At 37.5% G+C, this 13,525-nt stretch overlaps 4 protein-coding genes across 5 annotated transcripts; 1 reads left to right on the top strand and 3 right to left on the bottom strand.

The window, feature by feature from the left end:
- Window positions 1–558: 558 nt before the first annotated feature.
- Window positions 559–6,325, bottom strand: LOC105450150 (transcription initiation factor TFIID subunit 2). Of its 2 annotated transcripts, none has more exons than XM_011689865.1 (18): window positions 6,158–6,325; window positions 5,641–5,857; window positions 5,339–5,555; window positions 4,702–4,940; window positions 4,396–4,617; window positions 4,107–4,320; window positions 3,773–4,024; window positions 3,481–3,689; window positions 3,159–3,398; window positions 2,803–3,052; window positions 2,598–2,738; window positions 2,307–2,497; window positions 2,015–2,226; window positions 1,710–1,929; window positions 1,479–1,632; window positions 1,218–1,382; window positions 959–1,135; window positions 559–846 (listed from the first exon to the last, which is right to left on the bottom strand). In XM_011689865.1, the coding sequence occupies exons 1-18, from the start codon at window positions 6,201–6,203 to the stop codon at window positions 604–606; spliced, it is 3,609 nt and encodes a 1,202-aa protein (XP_011688167.1). In that variant the 5' UTR covers window positions 6,204–6,325; the 3' UTR covers window positions 559–603. The 2 variants fall into 2 exon arrangements, with proteins under 2 accessions (XP_011688167.1, XP_011688168.1); XM_011689866.1 differs by having other exon boundaries at window positions 959–1,132.
- A 170-nt stretch (window positions 6,326–6,495) lies between these two features.
- On the bottom strand, window positions 6,496–10,263 carry LOC105450149 (probable ATP-dependent RNA helicase pitchoune). Its single transcript, XM_011689864.1, has 10 exons — window positions 10,076–10,263; window positions 9,810–9,878; window positions 9,537–9,611; window positions 9,193–9,453; window positions 8,506–8,820; window positions 8,125–8,426; window positions 7,890–8,042; window positions 7,629–7,799; window positions 7,209–7,386; window positions 6,496–6,888 (listed from the first exon to the last, which is right to left on the bottom strand). Exons 1-10 carry the CDS (start codon window positions 10,164–10,166, stop codon window positions 6,722–6,724), a joined length of 1,782 nt encoding a protein of 593 aa, XP_011688166.1. The 5' UTR covers window positions 10,167–10,263; the 3' UTR covers window positions 6,496–6,721.
- Window positions 10,264–10,340: 77 nt separating this feature from the next.
- On the top strand, window positions 10,341–11,827 carry LOC105450147 (BRISC and BRCA1-A complex member 1-like). The gene has a single exon (XM_011689861.1). It carries the CDS (start codon window positions 10,597–10,599, stop codon window positions 11,599–11,601), a length of 1,005 nt encoding a protein of 334 aa, XP_011688163.1. The 5' UTR covers window positions 10,341–10,596; the 3' UTR covers window positions 11,602–11,827.
- Window positions 11,720–13,519, bottom strand: LOC105450148 (zinc finger protein 479-like). Its single transcript, XM_011689862.1, has 2 exons — window positions 13,144–13,519; window positions 11,720–12,648 (listed from the first exon to the last, which is right to left on the bottom strand). The coding sequence occupies exons 1-2, from the start codon at window positions 13,513–13,515 to the stop codon at window positions 12,064–12,066; spliced, it is 957 nt and encodes a 318-aa protein (XP_011688164.1). The 5' UTR covers window positions 13,516–13,519; the 3' UTR covers window positions 11,720–12,063.
- Window positions 13,520–13,525: the final 6 nt, after the last annotated feature.

The following is a 13,525-nucleotide window of genomic DNA, read 5'->3' as shown; positions in this document are numbered from 1 at the left end:
GGAGAAGCCCTCAGAGTGGACGTGTGTATGTATGTATATACATACATACTTTAACTTAATGGCTCCGGTAGTTGTAGGTTCTATTTAAAACATGAGCACGCCTCATTCCTCCATTCTCAGGCTTCTGGATAAAATAAAATCAGATATAATAAAAAAAAAACCTTAGAAAAATCATTTTTCGGGACTCTTTCGCTTATAGTAATGTCTAATTAATAATAAAGACGAATTTACTTATATATTATATACCTATAAAAAATATATATATTTACTTATATATTATAATCTATAAAAAATTGTAAATAATCATCATTGAAATCTTTATTATCGCGTATTATGTGTGTCAGTACAATCGAACTTTTACATTTATATCTAATAAATAATAAAAAATGCACTTATTATATCATATCGTTAATATACTATATACATCTTAATATTTATAATATACATTTATAAATATTATATATATAATATTTATAATATATATATATATATATATATATAATATTTATCAATGTATACATTTTATTTATATATTTATATGTATATAAACTCATATACATTTATTGCTCAATTATATATATTTGTACACTAATAAGTGTGTTCCTAAGGGAAAAGGAGTTCGTTGGTGACAGTTGGCTCTGGGCTTTGACTAGAACTTGCAGAGCTAAGGGTCTCGTCTTTAATTTTTAAAGCGGATGAATCCTTGTCCTTGCTTTTATCCTTTTCCTTATCCTTATCCTTATCCTTACCCTTTTCCTTTTTCTCTTTATCCTTATTATGCTTGTGATCGTGTTTATGCTTATGTTTATGCTTGTGCTTCTTCTTATCCTTCTTTTTCTTCTTGTTCTGCAAAAATAGCAAAAATGCGCAAATTTAATATATTTTATATTTCTGATACCACGAAAATGATTGTTACACAAAAAAAAATAATTTCTACTACTGGAAAAAATTCATGTACCTTGTTGCTGGAATCATTTTTCGGCTTGTGCTCTTCCGACTCCTTTTTAAACATCCCAGGCTCGAAACCTACGGGACCGGGAGTTCCCATGATACCAGGCAGTGATGCGGAATTGTCGCTGTAATACTCGGATTTTACTTTTCCTTCACCGGGTACCGGAATTCCTCGTTCATCCTGCTAAAAAACGATAACCATAAATTATCGATTTAAATCGGACAAGGGTAAAACAAGGGAAATGGGATAAAATCATTTTTCATACATTGTTTGTTGTTTTCTGTCGTTTTGGTTCTGGACCATGTTCCACTGGATTTGAGGGACCCGGAGGATCTTTGCTGGGAGATGGTTTCCTCTTGTTCGAGACAGGTAAGTTTTCAACTTCTTCGATCGATTCGTGTCTCACATGTTGCACCGGTGCAGCTTTCACCTGAACAGAATATGCAGGGTTGAGAACATTGTCGTAAAAAAAAAAAGAAAATTTTACAATCGTGTAACAGATATAAATAACATAATAAAATCTTACTTCGCGTTCTGGAGTCGGCGGGCCGGCTTTCCTAGGCTTTGTAACTGCCATAACTTCGGGAACGGGAAGACAAAATGGGACTTTTGTACCATATAAAGAGTAATACAAGTCAACCAGATCGCAGCGTAACTTCGCATCGTGCGACAGCATGCCACTATAAACAAAATTATATGTTAACCAATTGAGACATTAAAAAAGGATCTACAAGGAGGATTAAAAAAATTGTCGTACTTAATCAAGTTCCATATACGGTCAACTAGATCCGGTTTGTCCAAGCGATGTTTATGGGCTCTCTCGAACGGCGGATTCTCCACCATTAGTCGTACGAGCCTGTGGCGTATACCAGGATGTGGATCCATTTCCGCCATATCTAATAGAAATTCCAGATCCTCCCACTTGCCGTCCACACGAGTAAAATCGACCAACGCTTCTAAGGCTGCAATTCGGATGTCTGGAAAAGGATAATTCATCGTCAAGAATTTTGGCAATTCAGAATATATACATACCGATGTTGTTATCGAAATCTAAAATCTTACCTATAAATTGTCCATATGCTGCATACGCTCTGAAAAGATGAGGATTGCTTGGAAGATGGCCGAACTTCTGAAGGATACGTATAACTTTAAGACACGCTACGCTGACGGTATACTTGTAGCAGGGTAATAATTTCTCTAGGTTCAAGTTTCTTGTGACTTCTTCCAAAATGGCCTTTGTGTCGATTGATAAAGATTCTGCCGTAATAGCCGTTCTGTAATGGCACATTAAAAAATTTATTTTTTCGTCAGATTGTTATCTAGTAAGTTCTAAGTAAAATTCGGATGTTCATACCCTTGTTGCACGCTGATAACCGGTGTAACGGTCGCGCCAAGAGCCTCGATTAGCGCGGCTCTGTAATAGTTGTCGGAATATCTATTCTTACTGTTATCGTTGTACTTGAAAAGATCCATTAGAAAGGCTAATACTTCCGGTGGACAGATACCGTGGGCATTGCGTAATCCCGCCATTGCGACTGGTATAGTCTAAACGCGCAGATATACAAGAATTTAGTAAACAAGAAAAAAATATTGCTAGACCAGCTAGACAGATTCTGATGTGATACAAGTGTTGACTCGCACGAACCTTTTGTAAAAAATAATGTTGAAAATTCGAGAAATTGTTCTGCTTAATAATCCGCCGGCACGACGCGGATCCAAATAACTTTCTAAATATGGCCAACATTGCTGGTGGGCCCGACCAAGTTGCTACCATCGCGTTACCTACCTGTAATTATGTATATGCTTGTAAAATTGAATCGAACGCAAATCAATATTCAATAATGGCTGACCTTTGTCAAGCAATGAGCAGCGCGAAGTCTGACTTTGTAGTAGCAATGCTCGTTCTCAATTGTGTCGGTCAGGGCTAATCGAGTGGCAGGTGTTGAATGGTGCTGTAAAGCTTCGATCGCTTCCAATTGTGCGGTGACGTCTCTCTCGTGTCTCAATTGGTATTGCCACTGATAATCAGGTTGCTCGATTTGCACAGCGCGCATGATTGTCATTTCGGGATCAAGTCTGATCCATAATACTGGAGAATCACTGTAAATAATATTTTTCTTAAAGATACTGAAATTGGATAATGATTTTTACGATGTTTTACGGTACTTGCCCGAAGTTTAAAATTAAATAAAAATCATGAACTTACTCCATAGCGGAGAGATCCATATCGACCTCCTCGCCGGTACACAAGGGAATTTTCTTTTTCTTGTTTCTGCGGCTTTTGCTGTGGCACGTGATGTCCGCTCTGGCCATGGTACCTTCAATTTGTAACGTGTGCTTGAAAGTACCGTCCAGTTCTTGAATATTGACTACTAACGGTCCTACGTATTTCCGAATTCCTCTTTGATGCGTAGTGTCTTGCCTAATTTCCAACTCCACGGTATTTCTGTAACGTGTGTGTTATTTTAATTTTTATAATATATAAAATAATTATAGATGCAACTATAAACTCAAATGGGAAAATGTACCTTTTTCTATTAAATATGAAGCTCAGACTGAATTTCGCATGTCCTCCCGTTCTCACCCACTGATCTATAAATACTGACATATCTTTTCCTGTCACCGTAAAGATCGCTTTAGCGAATACGTTCGTACTAATCAGCATGTGCGACCACAGACCAGACTCGATCTTTTGTTGTGCGGCATTAGCCGCTAGAGACAATTGTTTATTGAATACCTATAAAAAAAAGTTAAATATATAATGTTGGCAGTTCAAAATTCACTGTTGCACATTTGGAGTGGAAAAGAAAATATATTTACTTGAAGCAATAATTCTTGGCCGATCCTATGTTCCAACATTCTCATGATCAGATGTGCCTTCTTGCGGAGGACTTCAATATATTTCGGAGACATGGTGTGTAGATTTTTAATAGGGAAATAAAATCCAGGATCGGGAGCTCGGGGAGCAGGCGCTGGGGTATTGGCCGCAATGGGCAATGGTGCTGGTGCTTGAGATGAATCTAATATTATACCACCGAATTGCTCTTCATATTTCACGACTTCTTGCAATTCCTGCGAAAATAGAGAGAATTAAATAATTGACAAGCTGAAAAGAGCAATGTATATGGACATACTGTGACATATAAGTACTTACAGACTGAATCCACTCTCTGTATTCGTTATTCCCGAAGCATTTCTTCGCATAGAGCCCCGTTAGATACGTGGAGATGCCCTTAGGTAGCCACGTATCTGACCAATTCTGCATAGATATGAAACATCCAAAAAATTGTTCTGCAATCGCTTGTGCCATCGCCTTCTTAGTAATGTACACTTGCTCTATAATTGCAGTAGAATGTAATAAATTCGTGCTGAAAGCAAACAAATCGTTATAAGCAAATATAGCACTAGAGCTTAATCTGTAAAATAAAAGTGATCAATTTTACTTTAAGATGCTCATAGTGGCGTAGGCGTTAATGTCTTCGTCTATCTCGTCGACAAAGACCTGCTTGTAACAGGAATATGGATATCGATTCGACAGAGTTTCCTCGTAAAATTCGAATGCTTCGTGCATGTATTTCGCGGACACTTTCAGAGAAGGCAGAAGTTGAGGCAAGCAGAAATGAGTCACTTCGTGCATGTAAGGGTCCACGAAAATCTCAAAAGGTCTGTAGAAAAAGAAAAATTTACACATTTACAAAAAATAAAATTATTTATTAACCGCTTCTCTATTTATTCCTCTATTTATTTACCCGACTGCTAGCGCAATGTTTGGAGCACACGCGGGAGTGTTGAGCACATAATGAAAGGTTTTTCTACGCATGTCAGGTGTGTAGACCACCTCGACCAGATCGCCGCAGGAAACTGCAGTCATCGAGTCGTCAACGGTAAATTCCAATTTCCAAGTACACGGTTCAGCAAAACTATCTACGCATGGGAACCACAATCTAGATGAATTTTCATAGCTGTACGTATACATATGGGCACCTCTCTGAAAAAAGATTATAAACATATGAAAAACATTATAATTTGAGAATCTATTGCACTGTTATTATATATTATATAGAATTTACAGATTAATTTTATAAGTATAAAGCTAAAATTGCTCGATATGAATAGTTTATTGCGACTTAAATAGTTCCTTATGAAGAAAGGAGAAAAAAAATTGACATTATTACTGGAATATAATAAGCATCTGGAAATCTATAAAATATAATTCAAATTCTATTGGATTCTAAATAAGTCATGACATTGTAATCTTGGAGTACACAATAAAATATTAGGTTCTTTTTAACTGAATTTCCGTTCATTTTTTTTCTCTTTGTTTTTCAATGTAAAGAAAATTCAGCTGAAAAAATAGGCCTTTCGGTTACAATACGCCAAACTTACCTCGGCTAAAGTTCCTTCGCAATTCGGTACCACAAAATGCACACCTCCTTGGGGTTGCTCCAAGGAAAACTCGATGCTGATCCTCAATCCTCGGCCTTCCGCGACCAAGTGTGCTGCTTCTGGTGGTATTTGAACTACTAATTCGCCGGCGTTGTTGTCGGAATCGACTTTCTGAGCTGCCGCCAGATGCATATTAGAGAAAAACTCCAGGGACCGTCTATAACAAAATTGATATAATCAGTCCATTAACAACCTGGAATATCAAGTTGGAATATTGTGTTATCGAGAAGAAATGCGCTTACTGTTTACTGTCCCTTTGGCAGATATCCAGGAACGGATCAAAATATTGGAAAGGTGCTTCATAGGTGTCGTTTAAACACACTCTGTATATCCTACATTGCTTGGCATTAAGCTTCACCAGCCTCAGTGTGTCTCGCAGAGGTATAATCGTCAACTCGACAAAACCAATTATGCTTTTCCTTTGAAAGCTTATCCCCGTTAAGCTCAATATTTGATGAGCTGTAACAAATTGCATTGAAAGACATTAATTACTTCAATAAAAATAAAAAGCAACGGGCAGCTTGGTACATAAATTGATACATAAAGCTAACTTGTGGAACATAACCTATCAAAAATTTTCACTTATTCTCCAAAACTCGTGAAATTATACGCATTATCTTCTGTTAGATGATCATAATTAATAGTACGGAACAAATAAATAAAATTTTAACAAACATTAACAAAAGTTTATGTCAAAACAATCAACAAAAACATAACCCGATGATTATTGACATCCGAAGATGCGTTCGGTTTTCTTACCTAATTTATAGGGGCGGCTATTATCACCCGTTTTTTCTTTTTTCATGTTTCTATCTATTTATATACAACTTTTGTATTCGGAGAAAAAGATAAAGCACAAAATACAGAATACAAAAGCCATACCACACAAACTACTGTTGTGCTGTGCCTGTGACTGCACTCTGTACACTCTCATGGTGTAAGACTTACACCATGTACACTCTAATCTCCCCTCCCCCGTACACCAGCGCCCCCGGTCCACATTTTCAAAAAAGGAACTACGTACCGCGTATTTTTTTTTTATTCTCAAAATGACAAATTATCGGGAGGATATAATTAGGTGAGAGATGAAAACTTTAAACATTTAAAAGCTCTTTATTTAAAATTATTTATTTTAAATAAAAATAGAAAAATCAGATAATATTTGAATGAATTACGAATACAAGAACGAGTTTCTCAACTAAATAGCATTTCTGATTCAGTATAAACGTATTTGTACATACATTGATACCTAACGATTCTTAGCTATGCGACACATTGGATACTGTCTGTTATCCATGCGTGTAAAAAGTGCGTGGATAATCATCATCTAGTGAATTGCCGATTATCTTGTCTACGTTTGCCTACTTGGCGGAAGGTCTTGGCGCGCTTCACCTGCTTTGCCGAATTCGGATCGTTAATATTTTTAAAGTGTCCGTAACCGCCTCCACCGAGCCTTTTTCGTGGTCGTGAAGCCTTGCTGATCCCCACTTCTGTAATATGCGAATGAAAAGTTAAATAAGAAAAACGATGTTAGACTTATGATATTTGTGCTGTTTTCAAATTTCTACGTATGTACAATTTAAATCTTAAAATGGTTCCAACAGACTAAAGCCTATAAAACAAAATTATCAGAATAGATTGAAGGAACACCAAACTAATTTTCATCAACTCAATACATGCTAGATAAAACAAAAAGCTAAATTATTTTATTTTTATGAAGAGTTGCTAGTAAATAATTAACTTTAAAGATATTAAACTTGTGCAAAACGTATTTGCACTTAATGTTAAATCTATTGTCAAAAGGACTTACTCAAATCTACCGCTGGCGGTACAGTAAATCCGAACGATTTAGCGACTTTTGCCAAGTCCAAAGTCTCTATATCGAAAACTTGTTTCAAATGGTGAGAATCGTACGCTCTAACATAATTCTTGAACGCCTCTTTCGCTGACTGGTGTAAGAAATAATTTTTCGAAATCAACTTCTCAAGCTAAAAGAAGACAAACAGTATTTTATTTTTCACTTCTGAAATGTGTAGAGATGTTTGTTAAATTAATGGAATTATTATATTCGATTTTTCTATTAAAAAACAATTACAATAGATCTTTTTCTGTATCTTTCGGAATTTTTTAATTCTATCTGCAGATCTTAAATTAAAATAAAATTATAATTTAAAAAACAATTTATAGAACAAGCTAGAAAAAAAGATTATAATATGTATGTCGCACGTACTTGCAATTGTATATCAGCGATTTTATTCCAAGAGAATTCATATTCGTTCACGGGCACACGAGCGGTCTTGAGATAACGAAGAAAACCAAGTTCCTCTGGTCGCAATATCAGCAAAGCGTGACCGCTACTGCCTTCTCCGCGAGCTGTTCGACCTACTCGATGAATGTATTCCTAAAAATTGCATAGTTCAATATTACGCGAATCCGCATTCGTTCAAATGTCAGGGTAATCCACAAGGTAAAATATCGCATCAATTTTTACCTTGGGATCATCCGGCGGATCGAATTGCACAATCCAGTCAACGTCTGGTATATCTAAACCTCTCGCGGCCACGTCGGTGCAAAGTAAAATCCCGGAGGAAGCGTTGCAGAACTGATAAAAGGTCGTGGTTCTTTTCGTCTGCTTCTGCTTACCCTGTCGATGAGAGCGCGAAGGTTAAGTCGGGAGAGAATCTCGTTATCACAGAAAACGATCAGAAAGAGATCTGATAACTTACATGAATACTCATTACTGGCAAATCGATGTAATTCAAGAGCTCATGATGATATTTAACGGACATGCAGGAACTGAAGAAAACCATTATCTTCTTTTGCTTGTTTTTCTTGAGGAAGGTGAAGAGAAGTAAAAATCTTTTCTCGCTCGGGCATGCCACGTAGCCTTGTTGCAAGCCATCGACAGTCGCCATTTCCTTGTCGTCGTCGACCCCCACGTAGATAGGTTCCTTTTTGAGAGCCAACGTTGTTATCGTCGCCACTTTCTGCGTTTGTGTCGCGCTGAAAAGCATGGTCTGTCGGCGCTCTGCAATAATAATTCACATGATAATGGGATGAAAAAAATGTAATTTGATTTCACATTTCTGTTCACAGGATTTACTAACTGGGAAGAATGTTAATTATTTGCTTCAACTCTTCTTCGTAGCCGATGTCCAAAATACGGTCGGCCTCGTCGATAATCAGACACTGCAGGTTCTTGTACAAGAAATCAGGTGTGTTTTGCAAATGATCCAATAATCGCCCCGGTGTCGCCACGATAATATTGATTCCCTTTTCGAGCTTTTGTGCTTCGGTCTGCCTACTAGCACCACCCATCAATAGACCGTACGTATGATAGTGATATTTCATCAATTCTTTCAAGACTCCAAAAGTTTGCATAGCTAGCTCTCTCGTGGGAGACATAATAATGCATCCAGTACCTGCAAATATCTATTTGTTATATCGCATTCTTGTTGATTTTATATGATTAGATCATTAAAATCGAAAAACAGTTTTATTTTATTACTGACTTCTACAAATCCTACCAATTTATTTTTATTTTTATTTATTACTTGAAGATGAAGATAGGAATAATTACAATATTAAATATATTAAATATATGTAACAGTTTTATGCTATTAAATATATTGTACAGATTTCTGTTATCAAACCTATAAAAATTATAAAGACAAATGATACGATATATGCAAACGATTATATTCTATTTACATTAAAATAAATACATAAGAATTATCCACAAAATAAGATTTTTCGTTGCCATTCTGACGTAGATTAGAGTTGAGATTACGTACCGTTACGCGGCATAAACTTCAATTTGTAAATCAGGTCAACGGCAGGAATCAGGAACGCCAAAGTCTTGCCAGATCCAGTTTTGGCAGCGCCAACCAAATCTCTCCCTTCCAAAAGAGGAGGAATAGCTTTTGCTTGTATCTCCGTCATATTTGTAAAACCCATATCCTTTATTGCTTTTAATGTATTCTCGCATACTTTTTCATTCAACACCGAGAAGCTTGTATCGCTTGTCACTTCAAAACCTACAGCTGTACCAGGTACTGTAAACAAAATATAGCAATATATAATATTAGACAGAATACAAGTATCATTCAACAATTAGAATCATATTAGAAATACATACAATTTTCAGTGGTCAAAGATTTCTCTGTTATCTCAGACTTTTTATTTTCTTCAGATATTTTAAAATTTCCTTTTTCTAAAATAAGAGACATTTTCATTAATAATTAATAATCATGTAATAAAATAGAAAATAAGACTAACAAACACAGCATGCATTATTATTTATCTCAGTAAAACGGATTATATAAAATATGAATGTTTGAAATGTATGATCAAGAATATAATCCAAAAAAATAACTAAACTACAAAAACGTAGATTAAAATAAGTTGTTACTTCTTGGAGGAATGTCTTCTGTGTGCTCCTGACTTATTTCAATTGCTTTCTCTGCCGATTCAACTGCATCTGCGTGACAAACAGACCTCGTTTAAAATAAATAACAGAAAGACGAAGCAGTAAAAAAATCATTAGCTTTAATAAGTAATTAACAATTGCTCTGTTAGCTGAAAAATAATTAAAATTGGACGCATTTTAAAGATAACTATCAGCAAATTAGCAACTCTTTTTCAGAGATCTTAACCTCAAAGTTCGCACGCTCTTACCTTTCTGTTCTTCCCGGCGTTTCAGCACGTTTAATTTCGTCTTTTCGCGTTTCTTAATTTTTCGCATCAACACTTTGTCGGGCACAGACATTTTCCCGTGTTATTGTGTGATATCGTAGCTATATTAAAATTTAAAATCGTAGACGCGAGGTTAGCACTCCCGTGCGAACACATGTGTAGCAAAAGCAGTATTCGCGCAACAAGTGCAAACTGCAGTCGTTGGATGGCGCCACTGCGCCGAAGAGTTTCTCTCGATTTGCTCCTGATGGCGCTGATGGCGCATCACTGTCATGTTGGGTCATTTCGAGGGTTAGATCCGTTTTTGACGTTAACGTTGTCAGGAGCATAGTTTAATTTTTAATTATCCACCACTGTGCGAAACTTACGCGCTATGTGAAGCTTCCGAATTTTGTATCGAAGCGACTCGAGACATTTGTCGATCGAGGCGAGGCGTTGCGGACTGTCATCTCGAGCGGCGCGAAGAGAGGTTAGATTTATCCGCGACTCGTGGAGTAATAAACATGTCAGACAAGGAGACGACGAACGACGAGATCCAGGTGATATCTCAAAGGCTCCAGACCGTCACGACCAACGAGCCGGCGTACAACAATGCTCAGCCACAGCAGCAGCAGCAGCAGGGAAAGAGTTCGCGAAATAAAAACAATAATAACGATGCGACGGCGCGTCAACCTGCGGATAGCAAAAAGGCCTCCGCCGCCGCCGCCGCCGCCGCCGCCGCCGCCGCCGCCGCCGCCGCCACCATCACTACGACCGCAGCGGATGATTACGTCTTCGTGAGGAACGTGCCCGAGCTCAATCTACCCGAGAAGATTCTATTTGTCATCGACACGGTGAGGGAGCAGCAGTGCACGCCCTTCAAACTGGGCACGGGCGCGACGTATCCGCCGCTGTTCATGATAAAACGCGTGGTGGAGAACTTCGTCGGCGCCAAGTCCACTATACAGCCCGGGGTGCACGAGTACGCGCTGATGAGCCTGGATTCGCGCGGCGCTACCTGGCTCTGCGACTACACCAGCAACACGAAGACCGTTCTCAATCATCTGGAGGGCATCGCGGAGGACGTGCCGGACGAGGAGCGGAAGACCTGCGACCTGGGGCTGCTGTTCGAGGTGATACACACGCGGATAGCGACGCCGGTTAGGTGCCAGCCGACGTTCACCTCGCGCGTGATCCTCATTTACGGACGCTCGAATTCCGTCCCCAAGTTCCACACCGGGCAGAAGCTTCTGGAGAACCTGACGGAGAACCCGTACTTCTTCCTGGACGTGCTGTTCGCCCACGAGCCGCCCAGCGACGACAACATGTGCGAGGCGGTGTACGCCGAAATCGCGGCTCTGGACACAACGAGTTTCTCGTATATCTTCGAGGTAGGCAGGAACGCTGCTAAGATACACGACAATATGGCGAAACTCCTGGCGCATCCCCTGCAGCGTCCGCCACAGAAGGACGCCTCGTATACTCTTTACTCAATGACAGCCAACCAGGAAGTGCATACTAATGTATAGTGTCATGTACATTTTTTTTTAGTAAGTAATTTATTTTTATGGAAAAAGTTTACGTATTCTTCAGATCATCATTAATATACGATATAACTCGAAAGGAATGTACTCGAACATTTTTTTAAACAACTTTATTTATGTTTATTAGAGAAGATATAGCAAGGAAGATAGTTATATGGTATATATTGTTGTTCAAACACTATCATCAAATAAATAAAATCATTTTTATATAGATTTATAAAATAGTCTATCTTGCACAAGCAAATCAAACATTACATTACAGCGAATCAGCTGTAGAACTCACTCTATAATTTTAAGAGGCTAATACATGTCATAACATAAAGTTTTTTTTTCTCCTATACAATAATCTTATTTTATTAACTCTTATGTTTTGTTATAGCCTATTGCTTTTTCAAGTATATTTCTTTATAATTTACATTATATTAATTATGTACATTGTGCTGTCGATTAATCAGATTTCAAAGCTTTGTGATGCTTTGCTATTAAATGGGCGGAAAGTTTGATTTTTCGGGTAAAAGTGCTTCCGCAAATCTGACAGCAGAACGGCTTTATACCGAGATGTATTTGTTGATGCCTAACAAGATTAGACGACGTCGTGAACTTCCGTTCGCACGTATTACATGCGTAGGGTTGCTCGCCAGTGTGCTTCCTTCGGTGCTTGTTGAGATCTCCCGCGTGATTGAATTTCTTTTGGCAAAACTCGCATGTTAACTGTCTCTTTCGTATATTTCCGGTGTTTTTGCGAACTTGCGAATTGTTGACATCATCTTTATTTTCTGTATTATTAGAATCGTCGCTTTTTTCGGCTTTAACGTGAGTTTTCGTGGCTCTCTTAGTTTGAAAATTTTCGTTGACTTGCGACTTTTCCATTATCTCTAAATGATCGGTATTCGGGTAGGCAGAGCCCGTCGGACTCTCAATATGACCTTTCCTGATGATTGTTTCCTCAAAAGGCGAACGTTTATCGGGAAAATTCATTTTGAAAAAATTTTCGAGTGTAATAATACAAGGAGAACAAATTGTGTTCGAAACCTAAATACAGACAAAGGCAAAGTACTAAAATCAGAAAAATTTCTTTATACATAAGATGTAATGAAATAAGACAAATGAACATATAAATTTGATTGCCCACCGATTTTTCTAAATGCTGCAAAATATGCTATATTTATTTTTATGCTATATATAAATATTTATTTAGCATATGCGATATTTTTTATGATTTCTAGAGATAATTACAGTGTGATATAATTTACAAGTCATTTAAAAAATATCAATATTACAATGATAAATATATAAATACAATAAATGTTACAAAAATTAATAGTTATCAATAGCTCAATAAATCTCTCTATTGCACAATTATATTTATTGTAACATTTATTTGTATCCTGAGAAAATATATGAGTAACACTTGAAAATCCTTTCAAAATAACTTGTATAGAGATAATTGATACTCGCTTGCAATTTATTTATCTTTCGTATGCCGTCTTGCTTGCATACAGCGTAATAGTGTCATATAGTACTTACCACGAGCTTCAAATTTAACTTTTGTAAAAGCGTGTGTACCACTTCCTCGCTTCCGAATATGGGCACGGTATGTTTTTTACAACAGAAATGACAGCGTCCTTGAGCATTGCATGACATACTCCTGAATGTTGTTATTAACGTATATATGTAAAAAAACACGAAAGCAGAAAGACTAAGCAAAGAGAAAAGAAACAGCGGATCGGCCGTTGTCAATATGCCTAGATAATAACGTAGATTTCCTCGATAAAAACGGATAATACTCTGTGATTGTGGCGTAGTAGAAGTGCCTATTGGGGAATACCCGACTGGCGTCCAGAAAGCCTCCGATAAATGCGTATAAACAAATACAGATGCACAGTTACATTTACACATATATATGCGA

This window comes from Wasmannia auropunctata, unplaced genomic scaffold (assembly GCF_000956235.1).
Source record: "Wasmannia auropunctata unplaced genomic scaffold, wasmannia.A_1.0 LD336069.1, whole genome shotgun sequence".
Lineage (NCBI taxonomy): Eukaryota > Metazoa > Arthropoda > Insecta > Hymenoptera > Formicidae > Wasmannia > Wasmannia auropunctata.
The sequence above is the reverse complement of the archived record's forward strand: the minus strand, read 5'-3'. Positions and strand labels throughout refer to the sequence as shown.